General features: G+C 35.0%; 2 protein-coding genes across 4 annotated transcripts in view; one reads left to right on the forward strand and one right to left on the reverse strand.

Moving 5' to 3' along the window:
• Positions 1–12,685, forward strand: part of LOC149806125 (calcium uptake protein 1, mitochondrial-like) — a 71,690-nt gene extending 59,005 nt beyond the window's left edge. For all 3 annotated transcript variants that reach the window (XM_089951012.1, XM_089951014.1, XM_089951013.1), the window contains 4 exons: positions 690–830; positions 6,030–6,138; positions 7,913–8,002; positions 10,797–12,685. In XM_089951012.1, the coding sequence (XP_089807138.1) occupies positions 690–830; positions 6,030–6,138; positions 7,913–8,002; positions 10,797–10,948 (492 nt within the window). In that variant the 3' untranslated portion in view covers positions 10,949–12,685. The remainder of the gene's footprint in view (positions 1–689; positions 831–6,029; positions 6,139–7,912; positions 8,003–10,796) is intronic.
• Positions 12,686–15,331: 2,646 nt separating this feature from the next.
• Positions 15,332–26,945, reverse strand: part of LOC149806126 (heterogeneous nuclear ribonucleoprotein F-like) — a 33,004-nt gene continuing 21,390 nt past the window's right edge. Inside the window, exons 8-10 of the mRNA XM_089951016.1 lie at positions 25,347–25,482; positions 19,006–19,197; positions 15,332–16,134 (exon numbers count right to left, since the gene is read on the reverse strand). Of these exons, the coding sequence (XP_089807142.1) occupies positions 16,022–16,134; positions 19,006–19,197; positions 25,347–25,482 (441 nt within the window). The 3' untranslated portion in view covers positions 15,332–16,021. The remainder of the gene's footprint in view (positions 16,135–19,005; positions 19,198–25,346; positions 25,483–26,945) is intronic.

A 26,945-nucleotide genomic window follows, 5' to 3' on the forward strand; every position in this document is an offset into this window, starting at 1 on the left:
TTCCCAGCTGAGTCATACCAAAGACTAATAAAAATGGTACTAACAGCAGCCTCGCTTGATGCTCAGGATTAAATGGTTAGTGTTAGGACTGGTCATCCTGGTGTCAGGCCAATGTGACTGGTGGGACATCATGCTACATGTCTGCAGCATGATGCCCCAGTGCTAGACATCACTCTAAACTGCCACACTGCAGATATTGTAGCAATATGACTGAAAAATTGTTAAAGCTATGTTAAAAATCCAAATCACACACACACATAATATGAATGAATCATACCTTAAAATATCCTAACATTCAATGCAACTTCCATGTTTTCAGTTAGGCAAGTCAGTCAGTCATGTGTTGGAGTTCAAAAAGAATAAATACTTCTCTTTTTATGAATATGAGGGTGATAAATATAATTAGTTATGGGGTTAGCCTCTGGACAAGAAAATCCTTGTCTTCAAGTTACATTATTCATTTGCCTGGCAGAGCATTCATAGAATACAAACAGTAACCACTTGACTGGAATTTCCATGTCCTAGTACCAACCTCAACACACTGTAGATTCTGAGAATTTCCATGTCCTAGTACCAACCTCAACACACTGTAGATTCTGAGAATTTCCATGTCCTAGTACCAACCTCAACACACTGTAGATTCTGATCGTGTCAGAGCATGATAAAGTGTTACATTTATATCATTTCAGTTTGGAAGGTATGACCCAGTTGATAATAAGATCTCGGAGAAGGACTTTGGCTTAATTCTACTGACGTATGCAGGCTTCCCAGATTCCAAGAAGAGCTACATGCTGAGAAGAGTAAAGAAAGCATTCAAAGAAAATTCACAGGTAATATTAATCTCCCTTATAGTCTGGTTATATAATCCTAATGGATGCATCATGATAATTTCAGTGGCCAAAATTGTAGGCACGAGATTCTGCAAAAATTCAGAAGGTTACCATTTGTTTTGTTTTCATGGTAAAGAGTTTGATTTCATTTCAGTAAGACAAATTAAATAAATCCTCCAAATGTTGTGATAAGAACATTTTTGTCAGAGTGTCCCATTTGGAGTGTGAATATAGATGTGTCATCCACCTGGGTTTTCAAATATAAAGTGATAACTATTGACAAAAAAAATGAAAGACTGTTAGACCATTTCCTAAGCAACCTAGATTGTCCCAGCAATGCATGGTGCAGGTTGGTTACAATGTATTATTGAGGATTTTTGTAATACCTCTGTATGTATAGGCATCTGTGTGTGTGTGTGTGTGTGTGTTTTGTATGGAATAATGCATAAGGGTACATTTTGCAGTCACACATGGAAGGATCGGTGACAAAAACCATTAAAGAGGAAATTTTAAAATACGAAAATACTCACACGCTCTCACCACCCTCATTCTCTGTCTCTCAAAAACCTCTGACACATTTATACTAGTTATAGAAGATGGGATCTTAGCCAAAAACTAGTGTAAATTTCACGTATTTATTGGTGTATTTTCTATAAGTTACAGTATGATGGAGTGATTTAGGTTGGAAATATCAATATGTGAATGATTCCTCTTTGGATCCATCTTCGCCTAATTCCTGTGGACTGTGAATTTGAAGGTAGAGAATATTTAACATGTCAGAGACAAAAAATGACAATTTCAAAACCAAAATGGCTCAGGTAAAAGAGTTGTAAGTAAGAGATGTGGATCAATTAGCCATTAAATAGAATTTCTGGAACCACATGAGTACCAAACCCATTAATAATGAAATTTAAAATTCTGTGGCTAAAATAGCCCATGTTAATGACAAAAGGAAATTGAAAGAAAACCTTTCAGTAAGAATGACTGCCATTCTCTTTAGAAATTACTCTGAATTTTCTGTCCAAAAAATGAAATGTGATGGTGATGGTAGATACATTGTATTATATATTTTGATATATAAAATAATCTTGGTCAGTTTATCGGGTCATAATGATGATAATCCCAATTTCTTTAAGAATCTAAAACAAGATATTGCTAGTTTTGATAATTTATCTTTTATCACTTGTGTTGACTGGTGATGTGTTGTTCTGGACATGGAACTCAATATTTGTTCATAATAGAAATGGTGCAGGCAGCAGTCCAGGATCTTAGGAATAAACTTAATTTACTAAATCCAAGAGAGTAGTCAATCCAGATGCTAGGTTATTTACCTGGTAATGTCCCAGTCCTATAAAACAAAGCTGATTAGATTTTTTGCAGATTTCTGAAGACATGTTCATATTTCACAGATTCATCTTTTGTTACTCTGCATTAACTAAAACCTTATCATTGTTTACACTTCCCAGAGGTCATGGTTATTGGAAATTCAGTGCAAGACTTCTGAGACAAAAGGAATGCAGTAAAAGAAATGTGTTGTAAATGCCGTTGAAGTCTGTCAATCAATTTCAGTGTTATAAAAATGATTCACTATAAGTAAAGCTAGCATGTAATGATCAGCTCTTATTGGAAATTCACAAAATGAAAATTAGAACTGACACAATTGAATATTCACAGGAAAAGGCAAAACAGGAAAAATAACACACCAAAAGTATTAAAATTGAAATTATAACTTGAAATAAATCACATAATGAAAGATTAATGATACAGAGATTATAGCAAAAATCACTTATCAACAAACAGAATATAAAGAAATAAGGAAAACCCATATAGAAGGAGTAATGGTAAGATTAAAAGCAAATGACATGAACTTTCTTAATCTGGAAAAGAGAAACTACAGTTATATAATAGTGAAGGCATTAATTTTGCATGTTTGGAAGAGTTTAACAGATGAAAATGAAATACTGAATCAATAAAAAGATTTCTATATAAACTTTAGAAAAATGATACCCATAGTAATCTATAAACTAACGACCATGTCTACATGCATGAAAAAATTTGTGGCTGCAGAAAAAAACTTGTATGAGATAAAGCTGTCCTTTCCTAAGTGTGGTTTAGCATTAAAAAAAATAAAATAAACCAATCCTGGATCGGATGGATTCACATTAAAGTTGTATCGGTTCTTTTGGAAAGATTTGGGTGGATTTCTGTATAGGTCTCTGAATTCTAAATATGAAAGCAAACTATTTGAATTTCAGTCCCAGTGAATTATCACATGCATTCCAGAATAAGATAAAGATAGTAGATTTATAAGTAATTGAATTCCTGTATGGACTGTAAAATAGCATCAGTTCAATAACAAACAGGCTTAAGAAGATACTTCCTTCTCTTGTAAGTGATGCATGTAATGAGAAAGGTTTTATTAAAGGGAGATTTGCTGGTGAATTTACTAGAATTTTATAGGATATTTTTTAACCACCTCAGTGAAACAGATTAGTATGGCCTTCTCTTATTCATTGATTATGAAAAAGCATTTGACTGCGATGTTGTGGAAAATGAAATCTTTTAACTTGAGTGATTCTGTTTGTAAGTGGTTCAGAGTATTTTGCATGTCCAAATGCCATGTCGTTAATAATGGTCAGTTCATTCATTTAAAGAGAGGGTGCCATCAAGGAGACCTGTTAACACCATAACTATTTATTATAGGAATAAAACTTCTATCCATTGATCTCAGAAATTTTACTATCTCTATTAAAATGAGAGTTTTAACTGGGTCATTGTGCAGATGATTCCTGTTTACTACTGGATGGCTTTCCAGTGTTTTATGTCTACTATCAAAACACTTCAGTCTCTGGTTTACATAAGGTATTAAAATAAAAAGCCATTTGGATAGGAAGGAACAAATTCTCCAAAGAAGAAATATGCCCAGACATTGAAATCATTGGGTCTACTTCCTCCGTTTGGCTTTTAGGAATGGAACTCTCTTTAAACCTATGCATGAGTTAAATTATGTCAAGAAATTAAAACAAGTTTTATAAAGTGATTTGATGTTGGATGAGGAGAAATCTGTCCCATATTGGGATAATAACTTTGATCAAATCATTGATTGTACCTAGATATATTCATTTGTTCTTGGCATTACCCAATTCTCCATTATATATAGATAATGAATTGAATGAAATACTTTTTAAAATTTATCTCATTGAATAAAATAATATAAATTTTTTATTTAGAATGATAATGCTGAAAAGGATACAGAGATATACTTATAGACCTAGCTACAGACAGCAGTGTGGCATGGTTCATGTGCAATGTTTTATTCAACACTTGGATTAAATGTCTGCTTGCAAATGAAAGATTTTGACATAAAATGGTTACAAAACAAGTTCTAGGAAAATCCAGATATTAAAATTAGTAGAGACAAAATTAACAGATCAGTAAATGTACCAGTAATAAATTTTGTTTGGATGTTATCCTCGTCTTTCAAAGATGAAAAAAGGAGTCCTTGCGAGTAAAAGAATACTTATCATATTCTAAATTTTTGGTTATTAATAACTTTAATTCCTGTATAATAAAATGGAATAGCATTTTAAAAAATCTCTTTGATCATCACGATTAATTTTCAAATTCTGAAGCATTTCATCTGAAGGATCACAGTAATAATTTAGTTGAATATTTCTCAATTATTTCAAAAGTAAATGGTCACTGGAAAAGACAAATAATTATATTAACAAGGAAAATACTCTTACAAATGTAAATTCGGAAAAAAAAGTTTACTTTTAAATAAGAATTTAAAATCTGCAAATAACAGTTTGGTAAAGAGCAGAACAAATATACCTTATGGGAAACATGAGGCATGGTTAAGACAATTAAGGTGCCAGGTAAGTGATCAAACCTTTAAAAAAAATATATAATGTTAGCAAAGAAATGCACCAAAGATACAAACTTAATTGCCTCAGTTTAAATTTAGGCATGGAATTATTGTAAACATTTTTTTTGAAAAAAATTAATTTCATTGGGGATGACACATACTTTTTGTCAACAAGAAATTGAAAAGATCGAACTGCTATTTTATGATCATCCAGTGATTGAAGAGTTTTGGAAATCCTTTATGGCATGGCTTAAAAATTATATACCAAATATTATGATTTAAAAAAGATGTTTTCTTTGGAAATGACAAGTTTGGTCATCTAATTAACATTTTTCATTATGATTGCAAAATATCTAATTTATAAGTTATGCTGTGCCTGTAAAAAAATTGCAAGTTATAAAAATGTAGTTTTATGCTTCCAAATAAAAATGGAAGAAATATTTAACAAAACTATAATAAAATGAACACATCTGAGAAAAAGGGAACCCTTTTTTGGAACTTAAACAGTTTATAGCATACTTCAGCCAAACATTGTATCTGCTATTGGGTTCTATATTTTTACATCATATATTTAGGCTTGAGTAACACTATTTTTGTTGATAGGTGTTAACACACAGGTATATTTGTCTTTGCATTACAGTATGTGTTTGTGTGGGACAGTGAGAGAGAGAGAGAGACTGTACACATATCTGTTAATATAGACTGTCCAAACTAGGAGTCAGGACTTTCAAGAATTATATGTCAGATGGTGTTAAAGGGAATTGGTAAGATCCTGACATTGGAAATGTTGAAATATCAATAAAACCATTTTAAACAACTTCTCACACTCTCTCACATACTCCATCCCCATTCTCTATCTCCCAAATACCTTTCTCTATCTCCCAAATACCTCTGACACATTTATACTACCTATAGTTTAATCTGGTACTTTTGATCCCCTATTATGAATATTTCATGCTTATATTTCCTCATGAATGGTGAGTCTAAGGCCCCTAACATTAGCACTAAAATGTATCTGTGGTAATTTAAACAAAATAAAATTAATACTGTTGATGGAGGAAAAATGAAGAACATTTTTCTATGATGATTACTGAAAACCATTCATCCAGCCATCCAGCCATCCATCCACTGTAGTATGTTCACTTTGGATTTTACTACTTTCCTCCTGGGCATTTCCTTTCAGGAGCATCAGAACGTTTGGATGGTTTTTTTATCTATCTATCTATCTATATCTATCTATCTATCTATCTATCTATCTATCTATCTATTTAATCTATCTGTCTGTCTCATCATTTTAGTATGTTGACTTTGGATTTGCTTCCTTCCTCCAGGGCATTTCCTTTGATGAGTATCAGAAATTTTGGAAGTTCCTTAACAGCATCAATGATGTAGATACTGCCCTCAGCTTTTATCATATGGCTGGAGTTTCCATTGATCAAGGTATGTACATATACAGTGAATTTTGTCTCATCACACTTTAGCAGAGATATTTTGATACCATCTGTTTGTTACCATATCCTAAACAGTTTGGTGGAAATTCATGAAACATATTAGTTATGTTGCCATTGGCCAAGCATGTGCAAAAGGGATGTCACTCACGGCTCCCACTTTAGAGGTGTCATGCAAGGGAATTAAAGGTCAGATGTTGCCAGATTTCATTACAATTCAAGTGTTTTCTGACCAGATTTATTAAATGGAGTCATAGCAAGAAGATTCAGTATATTGTGATCAGTTTTGCACTATGACCCCAGGATTACTGGCTGTGGATATGAATGAACAAGTGGGGTGGAATGTGGAAGAGGTTGAAATATTTGAATTTGCAGTGGCAGTCCTGACACAAATGCAGCCATGGGTAAGTCCTGTCAACTTTTGCTGGATAAACATGAGCAAAACATTTTCTTGGTAATTATTTATCTAGTGGGGGAGGCCACAGGGCAGTTCTTTGCACCCTATATACACTTAAATTTGCTTGGTTAGGAAAGTTTTACCCTTAAAAGCAGAAAGTTCTATTGACCCTAAAGGGTTCTTTTACTTAGAGGTTGGATGCTTATCATATCCTCCTCCTCTTATCTATTCTCCTAATATTAATTTGATTGGGTAATGTAGATCATGGAGAAAGGAAATTTTATAGCAAATTAAAATGGAAATTGTTTAGTAAATTATGTTTATCTGAAAATACATAACCAATCACATTACTGTCAATCCCTCCCTGCAGTGCCAGACAGTGACAAAATCCGGTATAAGGATTGCAATTTAGGAGGGTAAGGGGAAGTAATCTATCAGGGTGACTATATTATAATGTACAAAAAATAGAGTCTATAGGAAGGCTGGATTCTGGAGGTCGCTGAGGTAATTCCATAACATTAAAGTAATTGGGTTAGTATTTTTAGAAAAACATACTTTACTATAAAATTTCCTTTCACATCTACTGAAACCTTTCTTCTTGAGTTGAAAAATAAAAACTTGCTTGAAGTCATATGGAAGCCTGCATGTATTTCTACAGTCCAATGCTGAAGTCATAAGGAAGCCTGCATGCATTTCTACAGCCCAATGCTGAAGTCATAAGCAAGCCTGCATGTATTTCTACAGCCCAATGCTGAAGTCATATGGAAGCCTGTATGTATTTCTACAGCCCAATGCTGAAGTCATAAGCAAGCCTGCATGTATTTCTACAGCCCAATGCTGAAGTCATATGGAAGCCTGCATGTATTTCTACAGCCCAATGCTGAAGTCATATGGAAGCCTGCATGTATTTCTACAGCCCAATGTTTCAGTGTTCAATAACATTGCTATGCTACTTTCATTCAAAAAGATGATTGATCACCTTTTTTGAGGAGTTCATTCTAACTTGAGCCCCACACTATCTAAAGTGAGTAGCCAAAACATTCTCATTTTTGGAAGTCCTAAAACTTTTATAGTAAATGATTTTTCATTTGACTTGCATAATTTCAATTTAAATACATTGAGTTTTGATTTATAGCAAATTGAAATTATTTCTTTAAAATTAAGACTTGACACTCATGTGATGGATTTTGTTATAGTAACTATAACAAAATCCATCACATGAGTGTCAATAACTAATTTTTTAGAAATAATTTCAAATTGCTATAACAGCTAAATAATCATTATTGAACATGCGGGAAATATTAATGAATCCTCTATCATGTAACTATAATATTACTTGTATATGCAAATACTTCCATGTATATTTCAGAGACATTCAAGCATGTAGCAAAAACTGTGGCACATGTGGACCTCACTGATCATGTGATTGACGTAGTTTTCACGCTTTTTGACGAAAACAGTAAGTTCTTTGATATATTATTTTTCTTGGATATGGCAACTGATTAAGTCTATAAACCAATTATCAGCCCATCACCCTCACCCACAACTTACAAATTCTGATCATGAACATTTGTCTCAAATTATATTTAAAATGTATCTAGAAAAATGAAAATGAAGACCTGCATTTTATTAAACTTTTTGGGGGTTGCATTTCATGAACTTCTCCAGGTTGAATACATGTCTATATTCAAAAAGTCAGCTGTAAATTTGGTTAGCCCACAGTCACTCAGAGCCATCTTGTGTAATCTGGATCATTATAATGTATAGTAATGTTTTAAATGAATAAAATCCCATGGTATTTCATTGTGTGTTTTGCACATGAAATCAGTGTGGTGGAGCCAATTTCAGCATTAGTAATTTTGTTTTAGTACCAACCAAAAAGTAACTTCCACTGTCAGGGCAAACTTGGCAATAATGGTTGTCACTACTAGTCTTACATAATTTGTAATATTCTTCCCCCACCCTCATGATGTCAGTTTGAAATGTATGAAGTCAGGCCACATGTACTTTATTATTTTGCAATTCCATCATTGTTCGATTAATAGCTTATGAACACAATGTCCAGATAGTTCAATGTATGGTATAGGAAGTAGTGGCAGAGGACAAAGAATGAAAAATATGAAATCAAAATACTAATGATCATGATGTGCATGAGACTGCAGTGCTGGCCATAGCTATTGTACCAGTTCACATACAGAAAGCACATGGTTACTATTATTAAACTGGATGTTCTGGTTATTGGCTGTTCCTTCCATATGGACAACCTTTTGCATTGGATTCATACAGATATGATTATAACAATGAACATTTTAAAACTTGAATTGTACTGTACGTACTTGCTTATGAGACGAGTCAGACTGTAACTAAAAATAACAATCCTTATCTGCATTAGCATAATGCACCTGCAGTTTAGGGTCTTTTTTTTTGTTCTACTGATTACTCCTAACAAAGTGAACACACCCAGACCTTCTGGCACATGAATTGGCAGATCTGGGTTTGTGCATTTTGCAGTTGTACATGTCTTATAAGTGAGTATATATGGTAATATTTTATAAAATATCAATACCTGAATTTTACATAACATTTAAATCAAGTTATATTCTTATACATTTTCTAGATTTGTCCAGTACTCTCTATATATTTTCATCAACACTCTAGGTGCAGGAAATTTACTGGATGCACCAGTGCTAAATCATTTACATTTTAGGGGTAGGAAAATCCATAATCCAGCCAATAATATACTAGTTTCTGACAGACCGCCAAGACGCTTTTTCTGTTTTGGTCCATTATTGCTAAATAATGAAAACCAAAGCAGGATTAATAACATATAGTACATAGTATGTATAATATTCATTTTGGGTATCGCCCCCACAAGTTAACATAAAAAGCATTCCAATTTCATTACCCTTTCCTTGTAGCTTCCTCTGTAATCTTGCAATCTTAAGTTGAATTCCAATAAACAGTTCTGCTGTTTTCATTTATCATACTTTATATGTACCCAAGAATCACTTAGTACATCTTACTTTTTTTAATGGACAATATCATCTAGGTTAGTGAGATTTAACCCTATTTATCTAACATTATCCAAATATTTTCCTTGTTAACCAGTTTTATATTGAATTATCTGCCCAAGACAGATGACAACTTTCCTAGGGGCTTGATCCATATGAACATCCCAAGACAAATGGCTTGTTCCATAGGTAACTTTGCTTACATCATGGGTAGACAATAAGTTGTACTGACATGAAACAATGACAGTAATTCTTTATGCTTAAGAAATGTGACATTACCTGGTGAAAAGAAATGACTGATATGGGAAGGCTGGTTTATTGAATTTTATCCCAAGCTCCTATAAATCTTTATATTGAACAGTTGCATGCAGTTAGTAAAATTTTAATTGAAAAAAAATGTGAGCATATATGCATAGGCACCATGATGCTTATACATCAGTAAATACAATAGAATCAGGATAGCTTGAACACCCAAGAGACAGCAAATCAATTCAAGTGATCTGTAAAGTGAATGACATAAGATTATTATCAACTTTGCTGGATTAAAAAAACAAATATAAGTGATCATCAGTGATCAAATTAGCAGGATTTTACTGTACTGTAGATACACAAGGGTAGCATGATGAGCACATTTAGTCTCATGTTTACAAAGAAAACAAACAAAACAAAGAGTGATTTGAACATTTGGAGATGATGGTCAAGCTACTAATAATTTTGGGTACATGAGGGTGATCTTTATGGTCATGAAGAACACAATAAAAGATGTAGTTGGAAGATCATAATGTTGTTGAATTATCACATGCTGGAATTTTAACTAGTCACACACAGAATTCTTAACCCAGGGTCAAATAATGACATTTATCCTTAAGGGTTTTCTTATGGCAGCAACTGTCATATTGCCATGGTAACAAACATAATGTCTTGGCAACTTTGGGTCTGATCCCTCACATTGGCATATGCAAGGGTCAGGAGGTTATCCTTCCAAGATTGATGGGTTTCTTTGGGTTCTTATTTCTTTCACATTTAAGAGTTAACATATTTTGTACAAATAGAGTTAAAATATTCCAGGTTTTAATTTTGCACCATGCATAGATCTTTGGATGGTTTCATATATCATGCAAAAGTGTAATCCAACATCTGAACCAGTGTTTAATATCACCTGTAACAACTTTCTGTAACTATGAACATAAAATGTTTAAAAAGATTTAAACAGCTAGACTGTAATTAATCATTTCACTTCAGATGATGGACAACTGAGTAACAAGGAGTTTGTGTGGGTCATGAAGCAGCGAGTGATGAGAGGACTTGAGAAACCAAAAGATACAGGATTTATTAAACTGGTCAATGCCATGTGGAAATGTGCCAAGACTCAGACCTGGAGCCTGATAGAATAGCCTGCAATAAGATTATTATTTGTAAATCTGTTGTTTGATTACATTTCAATTTGTTCTATTCTGTAAATTTGTTAAATATTTATTTATCAGTTCTATTGTTTACTATCATAACGTACATACCAACTATTTTAAAAGTAGTTAAGTTTATCAATATGACTTGTTAACATCAGTATCTTATTTAGCAGTTTCTGTCCAAAGAAATATTACTTAGGTTTATGGTAATATATTTGAAAGAGACTTGTGGCTAGCAAAGGCTTTTTTGTTTAGTCATAGGCATCCACATTCTGTGGTGTGTTGGGTCAGAGTAAAAAAAAAAGCATTTTGGTGGAAGGTGTAATGGCACTTTAACACGTTATTGGCTGTACATTTCTGAGGCAACACAAGTTAAATTCCTTTCCGCAAGGGCACACTAAAACAACTGTTGCCCTTGATGGTTATCAACCCACAACCATTTGATTACGAGTCTGACATTCTAACAACTGAGATACCACAGAATGATATGTTTACTACAATTTCCTGTGCCAGACTACATATTTGATATGGCTGCAAATTCATTCCAAATTCCAAAATCCCATAGACTTTCATAGGAAAATGATAATTTTTTCATTGTTCATCAAATGACACAGGGAGGTGAAATTCACAGCAGTTGTTAAGAATGAACATATTTTAGGAAGTTGAATAGAATTTGGATAATTACGGAGATTTTAGGAAAGTGAATAGTTTTTGGATAATTACTGAGCCATTTTTGGGATGCAGTTAGAAGTATGGGCCTATTAAATAGTATTGAAATCTCAGAATGTGGTATTAATTACACAGCTTCATATATGTGAAATGTATAATGAATATCGAACCACTTAGGTGCTGAAAATGATACATCATTTACCTAAATCTAATGTTTACTATCGGTCCACAGCCTTTTACAAATTTCAATTTACCATAAGTCTGTGGTATTTTAAGAAGTGTTACTGTACCCAAGTTTACATGATGTAAGTGAGACTACAAGGAAGGCTTGCTTTCACTTTCTTCAAAATTAATATTGTGCATTTTCTTCTACTCTGTATCAATTACCTTTTAGCAATTTTATCTTTATATTCTATGATTCTTCCCAGTGCTATGTAGATTAAAGAAAAGGATATATTTGAAGTTTTTTGTTTTTGAAGCAGTGCATCATCTATTAAAAATAATCACTGCAACTAGCAATAACTGCATCTTGCATTTAAAATGTATGAAACATTCTAATATGTCCTTTTCAAAGGATTAGTTTCCTGTTTAGACAAAAAAAAATCACTTTTCTTTTTGTTGCAAATATAGCTTCCAATTCTCAAGGTACCTAAAATGCCCACCAAAACATATCACTTACAGTAATAAAATTTCTTATGGTGAGAATGAGACGTCTTAATTTTTTAGTTAAATTTAAATTCTTTTTTGTAGTAAATTTTTTTAAATGTAAATTCATTTTATAGTCTGTAAGAGCTGTCTACATTGTTTTGAATCTCCTTCCACAAGTATGTGCAGAACATCTGGAAGCTAATTATAAACTCGTACCAGTAGATTTGTTGTTTTCATATCAAAATCTTTGAGACCTTACAACCAAATACTGTGGCATTATACTGTACATGTAAATAATTATAGCTGTTGCTCCTGTGTACATCCTGTAAACCCTTTTTATGCCCTGCATTTTATAAACACTTTCTTGCTTTTTTCCAGCTTTTTGAATAAATCCATATATTACAGTGATGGTGTGTTGTATCAATTTCAGTCCAAAGCCAACTTTCTGCAGTTATTTTTTAAGGTGTACCACAGATATGCATGTTAACGACGACTCATTTCTTAGTTCACCTGACCATTAAAAAAACCAACTGAATCTGTGGTATCTTGCATCCAGTTCTTTGTGTGTCTGAAATTTTTTAGTTTTCACTTTTTAGAAACCACTGGAGCAATTGCAACTAATTTAGCAGAAAGCACACTAACATTTAGGCATTTCAGATTTGTACAATTAATGCCAATCCAGTATCAAATATGGTACCCATTTCTAATAAGAATCCATTGAAGGGACTAAGTTAAAGAAAGCTATCTCTGATATTCTTTAGCAATACGATTTTGAAATTAGCGGATGTGGATGTCAGATTGGCACAGTTTTCATTTTTGACCAGCAATAAATAAAGTCTTCTAGTGGAAACCACATGTTGATCTGACTTTATTTTGGAAAAGTCACAAAAACAAGATTTTCAAAATGATTACTATGGTGACCATGTTGAATACCAGATTGGCACCATTTCCATGTTTGACCATCATAAAAGCTCTTGGTGAAAGCACAATATCAATATGACCAGTCATCTATTCATTAACAAGATTTTCAAGATGGCCACTGCAGAGGCCGTGCAAGCAATACTAATTAAAATGTCATTATTGTTATTGGCTTAACACCATTTTTCAGTACATGATAATACATTAGTGGCCAGTATAACTAACAGTGAAGAACCTGTAGAAAATCCCAGTAAGAACTGCTGACCCACATGTAAAGAGACAGAGTAACGAGAAAATTTTGAGACTCGTGTCATGTGATTATTGGCTACTGATCTTATATTTTCTAGTTGTGCAAACATTTGACTATGTATGTCAAAGTTTACTTTCTATTTATAACAACTATGACACATTTTAAAAAAAAGATGGGTTTCTTGAACTTGAAACCATGTGTCACAGATTCATTATAGTTTGATATACACTTAAGTAGCAGACCAGTCTATATTGAAACACGAAATATTAAGTGAAATGGGCTTTATCAATGTGACTTGTGGATGTTATATGACCAAAAGATTTTAGAGGAGAGGGATTTTGTTAAGCTGAAAAACTTGTTGCATCAGGAAAAGGACAAACCATTTTGAAAGAGGAATTCAACAATGATGTAATACAGCATAAAGAATTTGTGGACTTTATGACCTTTCAGCAAAAGTAAAACATGTGATGTAGACTAATTAAAGTGCCACTGTGGCAACCATACCGAATGCACCCATGTCATTATGGGCCAACTCAACATTAAGAGAGGTGGAAACACTATATTGACTTGACCACTCATTCAAGAAGTGTTAAGATTTTCAGGATGACCACTGTGGTGGACATCAGATTGACACCATTTTCATTTAGGACCAACTAGATTTCCCAAGAAGCCTTCAAGTGAAAGTTTCATGTCAATATGATTTTCCATTACTTAGTAGCAACAAGATTTTCAACATGGCTGCTGTGATGGCCATATTGAACATCAGATTGGCACCAATCTCATTTAAGACCTATTAGACATCACAAGTCTTTAGGTGAAAAATCCAGGTCATGATCATCCATTCAAGAGTTAGATTTTCAAGATAGCTGCTGTGGTGACCTGTGGATGTCTGATCCACACAATTTTCATTCAGGACCCAACATTAGCATGAAATGAGGTTCTGTGTAAAGTTTCATAGCCATACACCAATGGGTTCAGGGGAAGTCGAGATAACAGACCTGTGCCAACAAATCAACAACTGACAACAGAGCAGCCAATAAGCTCTTCTGGTATATGATCAGTAAAGCTAAAACCATCTCCCTAAAGCAACAGATGTGCCAGGTGGCCAATTAGCGTTTGCCTTTACATATCACTCACATCTGAGTGCATGAGTTTGAGTCTTTGCTTGACCAACCTGCACATGTAAGAAAGCCTGATAGTAGCTTCCTGTGGGTCAGTATTTTTTTTGGGGGGGGGGTCTTCCCAGATTCTTCCTCCACCAAATTATACTTGCTGCCCTGTATAGCTATCATGTGCTGAAAAATGGCATTAAACTCACATAATCAATCAAATCATATCAAATCTGCCATCAGATTTGACTGCCACTTCTAAAAGTATCAAACAATGAGCATTTCAAAAGACACATTAAAAAAAACAACTGTAACCAAAGTAAGTGAAGCACAAAATTTGGCCAGAGTTACCTACTTTTGTCGTGAAGGCCTAGTACTCCAGATGAATCACTTGACCAAGTTTCAGGATTACTGGTACAACCATAATCATAGTGTGAAAAAATGTACAACAAATGCTATGTAAAAATTTAGAGCTCCTCACTCTGACCACTTGGGTGTAGGAACTATGAAACCCACTTCAAACTGTTGCCTTGAACTTGTGGGAGTATAGAATGGACAAGATTCATCTAAGACGTATATATGCTTTTTACCTGTACAGAAAACTATTCACACACTAGGGAAAAGCGCTTGCCTCTTACTTCATACAGGTGAGCTAACAATATTCTGGGCAGCAGGACATCACAAGCCACCAAGACATAAATTGCTTCAAAGCTGAAGCCTTTATATCATCATTGTTCCTTTGTGCCCATGTGTTTCAAACATCACAAAATATGAGCATTAACATGAAGACTTGTTTATTAGCATGTTCAAGTTTTACATGTGAAGTGATATAAAACAGATTCTTTATTTATGAAATGTGATCAACTTGGATGAAATTTTATAATGTGTATTCAAAGATTTCACACAATGATAATATATAATGGTAAAATGACCATTTAACATAAATACAAAAGGATTGATAATGTAATATTATTTTCTTTTTTTAAAAATGGATGAAGTGTAACATGAAATCATTACAATTTTTTAAAAAGCTTGTTCTTTAATGTTGAACAAACATCACGAGCCTCCAAGATGGTGTACTTCAAAACTTTTTACACTTGTCAACCTGATGTTTTCTCCATCTCAATTAAGAGTCATATTTCTGTACATTTTTACACATGAACTACATTCACAAAACAAGGCACGAATACAAAATACAACTATTCCTGAAAGAAGTTATGTAACATTATCTTTCTACACACCTTGCACATCTTCAAATATTGATGCAATGTTTCTAAGTCTTTCAACAACAGTGTCCATGAATGCAAAATATTCATTTAAATGATACAGAAATGTTTGTAGACAGGTGCATTTCACAACATGTCCAGTTGCTTTGAAAACTTCCACAAGTATTCCACAGCTCAGTATATTTACACGTCTGAAATGATCAGACCAAATGTCTCCAGATGAGGTCATGGATTTCTTTTCCTAAAAAGCCGTGTAATTGCTGCCCATTCCGCCCATTCCTCCTCCCATACCACCACCCATACCACCTCCCATGTTAGATCCCATACCACCTCCACTCATGCCTCCATAGCCTCCTGCAAGAAGACAAATAAGAAAAAGTTCAACAATAAAACTATCCAACTCTTTGGAGGTATCACTAAATTAATTAACTTATCTGTATTTCCTTCATTTTTCTACATTTCTCATAAAATTCAGTGCATTGCTTAAAAATATGCATGCACTGTGACTATCATAGTTATAACAGGTACTATTACACTATATAAAACCTTTGTATAATCAATGAAAATGTAATTTGCCTCAATCAAGCTTTTTAGTAATCTCCAACTGCTGCTGTTATTGTTGTAGGGTTTAACACCATTTTTCAGCATACGATAGGCTATACATGGTGGCCAGTATTAATGGTGGAGAAAGAACCCGGAAAGAACCACTGACGCTCGAGAAGCTACTTGCAAGCTTTCTCACATACCCACATTGGCCGAATCCGAGACTCGAACCTACGCAGAGAGAGGTGAGATGGCAGTTATCCGTTAACGGAGAGCTCTTTAGACCACTAATGCGGCCCCCAATCTCCAACTGCCATTGTATACATCTACTATCATGCTGCGAACAAATTCAGACTAAAATGACCTTGACAACACGTTGGCCCCATTTCAAATTCTACTTTTTGGGCTTTTTTTCTCTCACTTTAAATGATAACTTGAAATATTTTAAACTTTTAATTGGCATTATATAGACATGAAGTACCACGAGATACAACAATAAAATTATTCTTTTCTATGATATTACTGTTTAGGTACTAATAAGGTGATAAAAACCAGAGACTGAAGTCATGGACCTATTATCCTTTTTAAACCACTGTTCTTAAAATCTGCTTATCATTCTCCATTCCTAAAAGCTACATGTTACTGGGTGAAAGCCACAGAATTTGAGTAGTCTTGGGAGTGTTGGCCAGTAATATACTTCAAACATCAATAATTACCCAGATTTGCCATGAAAACTTGTATAAACTGCATCCAGTCCACTTATCTAATTTGAGAACTCATTCAAATGTACAATACACAATTAACCAGTAGCTCAAATAACATTTGGAAAGTAACTTGTCACAATGTGCACATACAACTTACCAAAAGCTTGTACTCCTAAGTTAAACAGAAAAACATCACCAAAGCCAGCATAAAATTAAACTCTGGCCATGAATAGTGTTTTTGTTGTAAGGGTGTGGTACTAACATGCATAAATTGAACTTTCATTACTCAGGCATGACTGTTACCCAAAAAATGAACATCAAACAAATGAGATGTAAAATATCGACCATAATGAAATGAAGTGGTACTTATCAAGATGCAACATATCACTAAGTTTCTTGATTCTAGATATGATGGTATGTACACAACATGCAAAAGATCGATGTGGTTGTATGCTAAATGGCAAAACTTGAACTAAGCTAGCACAATGTGAAATAAATGGCAGAGTGACACCTTTTTGTACTTGTGTGGTATTGAAAACAGACACATTCCTCCAGTTTAATGATTCAAGCATTAACAGTAAATTCAAATATAATCACATAAATATAACCAAGTATAATAAGCATGAAATATGGGTCACAACATCCAACAGAGGACCAACTAGACAATGTGATGTGTCAAGTTTCATTTCATTCCAAGTTGTTTAGTAGGAGTAGCAATAACTTGTGTTAACAGGGACAACATACAGACCATCCCATAAGCTCTCCTGTTCTACAAATGCACAAATTGCAGGCAATAAAAAACAAAAGCCTGATAGCCATCATGGATGTCTGACCATTTTTATAAGGATGAACTAAACACCGTAAGAAGTCTAATGGCGTGAACCCCATGACAATGCATGTGATTTGGATTTTTAACATAGCTTTAACAATGTTTCAGTCATATCGATATGTCTGCAGTGTGACAGTTTATAGTGATGTCTAGCACTGGGGCATCAAGCATGATGCCCCACCCAGTCACATTATCCTGACACCAGGCCAACCAGTCTTAACACTAACCTCTTAATGCTGAGCACCAAGTGAAGCAGTTGTTAGTACCATTTTTTAAGTCTTGTTATGACTAGGCCAGGAATTGAACCCACGACCTCCCACATCTGAAGTGGACGCTCTAACCACTAGTCCACCAGAGCGGTCCATGACGATGCAACCGTCCACTGGAGAAGAACTGAGACGAGATGTTTACAATGGCCACCTTAAGTTATTTAAGTCACCTGAGCAGAATTTTCACAGCAGAGGACAAACTAGATCTAAAAAAAGTCTTTATCTCAAAATGCCTTCCTGATTTGGAGGAGTAGCAACAACTAAATTTTCATAAAGGCTGCCATGGTAGCCATTCTGTCAGATTGGTACCATTTTTACTTGGGACCAATGAAACATCACAAGTAGTTTTTTGGTGAAAATCCAGTGTCGTTATGACCTTCCATCTAAGCAAAGCAATTTCAAGATGGACACTGGTTGCTATATTAGAGATCAAATCAGCAACATTTTCATTTAGGACAAACCAGACATAATATGAAGTCTCCAGTGAAAACCCCATGCCAATATGACTTTCTGTCTAGGATTGGTAGCAATAATAGGATTTTCAAAATGGCTACCATGGTGACCTTACTAAACATCAGACTGGCACCATTTCCATTTAGGATCATCCAAAGCATGGGATGAATACATATGTAAATATGGTAATCCTCAATGAAGTTTAGAAAGAATAGCAACAATGTAGTTTAGTAGTAGTGATAAAAATTTGTCTTACTGTACAAACGATGAACAGCAGGCTACCCAGAGGCTCACAGACCCTCTTCTCTGACCAGTACAACTAATTAAATAATAATAAACCCATCTTCTTATCGAAGTTAATTTTAAAGAAACAAAAAGTTTTCTACTCGTACACAATAGTTATTATAAAGTAGAATATTGCCATTACCAAGTTTACTTTTACCACCATAGCTTTCCATTCCTCCCATGTCATTATAGCCATCTCCATTACTAAAATTGTTGAAGTTGTCCCTCATGTCTCCACCAAACCCACCACCACCTCCCATGCTGCTCCCACTGCCAAAACTGTCCCCACGCCCTGCAGGTGTGGAGTTGAGGAACAGTTCTATATACCTATGTTCTGTAAAACAAAATACAGACTAAATTAATGTTTGATTACTGCAACTATTCCTGCCAGAAAGGTCAGGGTTGATTAAAAAAAACAAAAATCTTCCACTCACCATATAAACTCCTATTGAACTGGCCAATATAGAAATATAAACCAAACAAAAACAAATGTATAAACTTTTAGTGAACAAAGTCATCAATATTCTTGACAGTACATCCTTTTCATTAAAGAGAAACAGTGGTCAGCCCTAATTAACACTTGCCCAATAAGACGAATTACTGAAATATTCACCTGACAGCCATAAAAGTAAATTTTCTACACCTGAAATAGAATGGAAAAAGCAAACTTATAAAGAAATATTTGTCTCTTACCCAACCACATTAACATTAGGAAAATAACTCCACTACCTTCCTCCAGCTCTAATAAAAAGATACAAACAAGTGTCTTGTTCTGTTATATAAAGGGAAGAAACTCTTACCCATTACCTTCCCCTATTAATGCCTAGTTGCTGCCCACTGACCAGATGTTTTCAAGTTTTTAAGCTAAGCAATAAATCAACTAAAACACTCACATTTGTGGGAGGTTGGATGGGTAACTGATAAGGCACGAATTTTCTGAAAAACTGAATTTACGCAGAATAAATGCTTATCCTTTGTTCACATGTACTTGGAGGGGAAAATGCTTAGCATCCTACCACAGGCACCCGTCAAGAGAAGAATAGCTGGATTCGTATACGAGGGATAACTCTCCCTCCTAACTATTGAGAAGTACAACTGACCATATACAGCTGCGAAAATAATGACTCTTTCTTACCAAAAATAAAATCCAGTGAAGTGCTAAACCCACCCATGAGGAAGTTGTGCATACATCACCCTAGGCCTGATGGTCATTAGGGCTGCAATCATGGGACCCACCAAATTTAATCTTGCCTCAACTGAAGCCAGATCACTGATATAAAACCTGAGAATGGCTGATTGTGCATGCCAAGCAAAGCTTTTATTAGGTCTTGAATAATAAAAATTACTTTCAAATGCAGAGTTTGCTCCATGCTCATAAGCTGAAATATTCAAAAGAGGCTTCTCATCTTGTCTGACTTTACATAAGTATATTACTTGCTTTAGTCACAATACTATGGCAAGAGGGGTTGTTCCCCCTTTCCTGGCAATCACCAGAAGAAGAAAAAAATGCCATGCCCCACAACTTTGTGTGCTTCTTGTTATGCGTTACATCACAAAAACAGTTACTGCATTGCTGCTTCTCAACTTACTCATGGAAAAGTGAGAGAGAGAGCATATGACCACTCTTTGATCACCTGGTAATGGCAACCTATTCTTAGCTACAAAGCCTGGTTGTCATGAGAACCAAAAAATCATTCAATCTGAACTGGAGATAGCTTGGATTGATTGAAATGGTATGCAAGTTAAGTTATAAGAAAGCATGTCCGGTATAATAGCAGCTTCAGCTCAGTTCTGTCTAAAGGTTCAAAATGATTTGAGTTTAGAAAAAAATCAAAGTCTACACAAGGTTCCATTTAGGAAATAATATCCCATATGACAAGATGCCTAAAAGTGTTGGATATCATGAAGTGGAAGCCTTTGATAGCAATAAAAGTCAACTACCCAAAAGCCCGAGGACATAAAATCAGCTATCTGCAGGGTTGCAGCACTGAGAAGATACTGTTGACCAGTCACTGAAAATGTGCAAAGTTTCCCTCTTAAGCCTTCAAAGTAGAAGTCCTTCTAACTCATGACATTCTACACAACTAAAGTTAAAACTTCTTTCTTTGCAAGGTTCTCCTGACAAAAGTCATATGTGAAGGATAAGTATACCCTGGCATGGATGAAACACCCGAGACCACATCTCCTAGAGCAGGCTGGACCTCACTGGAATTTTCCTGGCAATGCCCATCACTAAACTGAGAAGATCATTTGTCCACAACTCATCTCAACAGACAGGGACTATCAAAATCATATAGCAGCTCTGACCTCTCAATTTTGGTACTCTTTTAAGTACCAAAAGAAGGGGGAGGGGTAAACTAGGCCCTACCCCCCCCCCACCTAAACTTACTGATAGGGCATCAACCACCTAGAACAGAGAGACAAAAGTGGTCAGTTGGTGATTCCACATTTTTGCAAAAAAAGGTCAATCACTGGATGTCAGTTGACTGTGAAGGGTCTGGCACTTCGATAATAGCAAGTGAGCCAGGGTACTAAGATTGTCAGGAATGTGTTTGATCTGGATGGCTATCTTTAGCCAAAAGTACCAGTACAGACACATTCAAACCAGAATGCCTAGTTTGAGTGATCTCTGCCACACACCCAAGCACACCGTCTAAGGTGGGTCATCAATTCCAAGTTGTCCAACATGACTTATAAAGACACCACTAATCACTTACATTGGTTAAGCATAGCAACAGGTGGGCTCCCCAACTGTACAAAATGATATCTGTACCTGTTGTAACTTACAATTGGAGCATTTCCAGAGGGAATCCTTACATAAAGCAATTTTTGTTGCAGTAATGACACAGGAACACTACTTTGGTTGGTATCATTGCTTGCTGAATATGGCAACTGTAAAGGTAGCCAAAAGTAATTAGATCCGCTGGTATACTTAGCAAATGGAGGATTTGCAAAACTTGCACTGAAATCTACTCTTGCTGAAAGTAAACTCCAGGAGTTTTACAACTCACACCACACATACATGAGAGACAGACTAAATTAAGACTCATCAGAAACTAATCGCCCAGGTGTCTGGCAGAATGCCGAGATGGGTTGAGATCCTTTCTTATTTTTATTCATTTATTTTTGAGGCTACAGCTTGCTAAAACACCTAGGTCAAATAAACGGGACATAAGATCGTTCTTGTCCTTGACCAAACTGAACATGCATCACTTTTCAGAATGGAATCCAGAAATACCAGAGCCATTGTTGACAAATTCAACCAGCACAGACAGACCATGTAGTTGATAATTTTTTGTGTGAATATTCATGGACTGATGCTAAGACCAAATGTGAATGCATATGGTATAATTATTCTCAATAGGCATGAAGTCAAGATGAACTGAGATGTAAAAAAATGGTCAGTTAAGTCTCAACTAAAAATAAATTCTTCTGTTCACATGCAAAGCCTAATTCACTTTTTCATTTCCATTCCCTGATAAATTCTACGCCTGGCCTTGGGCACTAGACAAAACCCACAGCCAATCTGATTGGCACATCCGTCATGAAAAGGGAAGACAAAAATTGTAGAAGGCTGCCATCTGAATCACTTCCAAAACAACTTGGTTTGCCAATTCATTTGCAAACAAAGTTCAATACAATACTAAAGAAACTGAAGGAACCTGGTGCCAAATGGTAGGCTGTTTGCAGGCAGTCGAGATAGGTCGTCGAGAATGGGATTATGAATATGGGATGTGAAACAGGTTGGACTGATTCATGCTCTTTCAGTTCTACAGCACACCAATGCTACAAATACAAACTGGACACAGGAATTTTATGGTTTGAACAGGGAAAAGTTAAGCTATGCTTATAGTCACAGGCTGGCCACCTGGATGGTTGGCTCATTTAATGGCTGCATGGGATGGATGGCTGTTGACTGGTCAGTTCAAAAACCGCCCATGCAAAATATGTAGCAAAACAGAAAGATCAAACAAAGTGATCCTCATATGATTCCACGTATCACTACACTGTCAACCAGTATGTGGCATACTTCCCCGAAGTGACTAACTTTTGACCGCTAGTCAACAGGATCATTCAGCTAGACAGTCAGCATGAAAATTGCCTGATCTGATGTCCTGCATGTTCAGGTCCAAGTCAAAAGAGGATCATATTCTAAATATCTAAATATGGGATGCAACTTAAGAGTCAGAATAGTTAATCCTCTTTCTGTTCTACAGCAATCCAATGATCCAAACTGGACGTAGTAATTTCATGGCTGGAACAGGGACTTTTAGACCCAGAAAAGGTAAGCACCACAATAGTCGCAGAAAAGTATTAGTTCAAATTTAGTTTTACACACACTCAAGACATGAAAAAAAAAAAAGGAAGCAACAATAATATTTAACAAATTCTGAAAGAAAGCATCATAGCATAAAGGCCTTTCAAGCTCAAACACATTATGCAAACCTTTTAATGCATGTGGATTTTGTTCCTGCCATAAACCAAACATTTTAATACCCCCACTAACTATGTAATTTCTATCAGAGATGAAGAAAAGAATTTGAATATTGGGATTTTTCTAGAATGATAGGGAATGGATAATGGACACAATTTGGGAAATATGCTGTATACCTCTAAAACATTTCAGACTTGTTCAACAAGGACAGTTGGCATCTTATGATTATGTGACAGTGAGGAAATAGAAGATGAATCCCTTTTAATCAAAATGCCAAAATTACACAGAATAAACTTTCAAGTTTCTTCCAAAGTACTATTATGATTACCCTTCTAATGAAATATTTCGCAATCTACTCTTCAATAAATTTGATGAGATAACTAGAACAAAGTATATAGTTTATATATTTTGCCTTCAAGCCAAGGAGAAATACTTTACAAAGTATGTAATTATGTATATTCCATCATATATAAGTGACTATATGACTTGTCACCATACTGCAGAAAATGCTCAGGTGTTTCCACCACTTTTATATACTTTCTACAATGTGTACTTGCAACAATAGCCTTGCATGAAAACAGTTCTACTCTTGCTTCTTGTTAGCCACCATTTTAATTAGTGTGCTAGTGTATACAATCATTATGTTTCTTTTTAAACCAGAAATTTGAAATAATACTACATTTATTTCAATATTACAATATATTGCAATGATTTTCAATTTTCAATATGCACCCCTAACACCTACAGAAAAGAGGAATGTTCAATTGTTGTCATAATTTTGGTTTTAAAAGATACATTGACAGAATTAATTTTAGTGAAAAACATTTCTGAAAAACAGTAAATCGCATCTTTCACACGAGAGAATTATAGGTACTCTCATAATATTAGAATAAAGGGCTACCAGGAGCAGTTTTATATGCTCTTTTAAATCTCCTTATATTATCTACAAGCAGTTCACATATTCTTACACATGGTTGCATCTGCCCTGTCATGTATGAAATCTTGCTTAAAATGCTGTACCACAATTTTTCCCTGACGCCTTCTGACCAAATTTTATGTTTGTATCAAGTTGTAGGTTTCTCTGTTTGTCTTCCCTATGATTCATAATACTGAAGGATGACCTACTTGTGTACCATGAAAACAACTCAGTCAAGACATGACCATATTTGATAGGCATGGGTATCATTCGTGTCACTGAAGGATGACCTACTTGTGTGCCATGAAAACAACCCAGTCAAGACATGACCATCTTTGATAGACATGGGTATAATTCGTGTCAATGAAGGATGACCTACTTGTGTGCCACAAAAACAACCCAGTCAAGACATGACCATCTTTGATAGACATGGGTATCATTCGTGTCATTGAAGGATGACCTACGTGTGTGCCATGAAAACAACCCAGTCAAGACATGACCATCTTTGATAGACATGGGTATCATTTGTGTCATTGAAGGATGACCTACTTGTGTGCCATGAAAACAACTCAGTCAAGACATGACCATCTTTAACAGCCATGTTTGGTACACATCTGGCTTATTTCCATCAATTTTCATTCCATGATTCACTGAACAAGTAGAAACTTTTGACCAATCAAAATGCTCTTTACAGTGGTCATCTGTTAAATTACATGGAACAAATACTATTGCAAAAATCATCGCAATACAATTAATTTACTGCAGAATGGGGCTGGATAAGCCATTATTTAAAAACCAGATCGGAGATAATAGAAAAAAAAATTGATCATATTTAGGATAATCAGATTCAGGCCAGGAGAAAAGCCTAATTCTGCTTTAAAATGCAAAACAAGATCTTAGCTGCATGTTTTATCCCTGGTACAACAGAGCATGCTTTTATTTTTAAGTATTCACCATATGCCTCTGTAACACAACATTGTAAGACTTGAAATGAGATGTAAACTGCACAACTATTTTCTTCAAGCATTTTCATATAAGTACCACAGCAGTGTATTTGGAATTTGACATTTTCTTGGCCGATGCTAATTTGGGACAGTAATTGCTCATGAATTTGTTTCTATTGACTACTTACGCATATTGCTCTTGTGTTTTTTCATGGCTTCCACTGCCTCCTGATGGGTGGAGAAATCCACGTTGGCTTCACCGGTTGGACGACCATTTGGTGAAAATTCAAATTCTACCTTCACTGGAACAAGTGGGGAGAAAAACTGAAAATATCAAAACATGATTTTGAGTATGTTGAAACACAACCATATACAGTCCAATAGTCTAGTCTTGCTGATAAAGACACTACTTAAAATGACATCAGTTTTCTAGGCTCAAATAATTAACACGAGACCTTGGTACATGCAGCCTAGTTACTATGCAAACAAATTTCTAGAAAAGGTACTTCTGCACAACTTGCTTGACATATAAGTACAAAGGAGGGGTTGAAAGATCTTGAAGGATCTGAGAATTATGCAATGGATATGAAAATGTTTTTGGACAGACACAGATGGATTAGAACATCTGATGGCAATCTATACCACCAGTCTTATAAACATACCAACTTTAACAGATTTAAACAATTCTGGAGTTTTGCCCTGGAAATGAACGTATGGCTGAGGGAAAAGACATCTAAACAAAAAAATTTATTGAAACTGACGAACTGTAAATACCATGATGATGGTGACTTTCTCAAACAAGTCAATGATACTCAGTCTTTTCTGTTGATGAATAATTTATACATGTTCCTCAAATATACAAGTTTTTTGTTTTGTTTTTTTAAATAAAAAGGAGTTCCCAAGTCCCTAACATTTTTACCCACAACTCTGACATACATCAGCAACATGCAGATCTGTCTTAACAATTTCAGTTGAATTAACATTACTAGTTTTCATTTTTTATCTAGATAACTGTCATCTAAGTAGTTTCTCAATGCAACAGTTCAAAGACTAAATTTATTTTTATTTTTTTATCTAATTGCTACTCTAGATTGAAAAATTTACCAATCAAATTCATTGTTAACATCTATAGATGCGTGTGAAGGGGCAAATTTCTGGCGATCTATGAAGAACACATTAGTTTGAGACCAGAGAACAATTAATTAAATTTATGGGGACATGCGCGTATCAAATTGCCATACTTCCATAGCTGCCAACCTTCCAGGCTCACAATTAGTGAAAATAGGGATAAAAAGTCGTGAATCTGGACATGAATTCGTGAAAAATACCATGACAATAACTCCATCCACTCTGACCACTCCGACCGTCAATACTACACTATATCAAGTTCGCAAAATAAATATAAAACACTACAAATATGCAGAAATATTTATTTATCAAGACATTATACTGTGGCAGACTTGAACTTCCTCAACTGCTTGATCGTAAATTTGTTTTCTAAACAGTTCCGACTTATTGCCTGCAGGTTGATCTTGGGGACTAAAATTGCTGACAAATTTTCTGTAGCTAAGGAGGCCCTAAAGTCTGTCTTATTTTTCCTCACTAAAGAAAATACTCTTACGCTGTCACTGTTGCTGTGAGTAATGCACAGGAACTGCAGCATTTTCGGTTCTTCCACGGAAAAAAGCGATTTTCGAGTCCGGGAACATTTGTCAGAACAAATGTTTAGCATGGTCTCCAGCTGATAAAGGTAGATTGCGTTCGACAAGAAAACTCACAAATAATGC

The sequence above is a fragment of the Sinohyriopsis cumingii genome, chromosome 2, assembly GCF_028554795.1.
Source record: "Sinohyriopsis cumingii isolate HCF-2022 chromosome 2, ASM2855479v2, whole genome shotgun sequence".
NCBI classification, from domain to species: Eukaryota; Metazoa; Mollusca; class Bivalvia; order Unionida; family Unionidae; genus Sinohyriopsis; species Sinohyriopsis cumingii.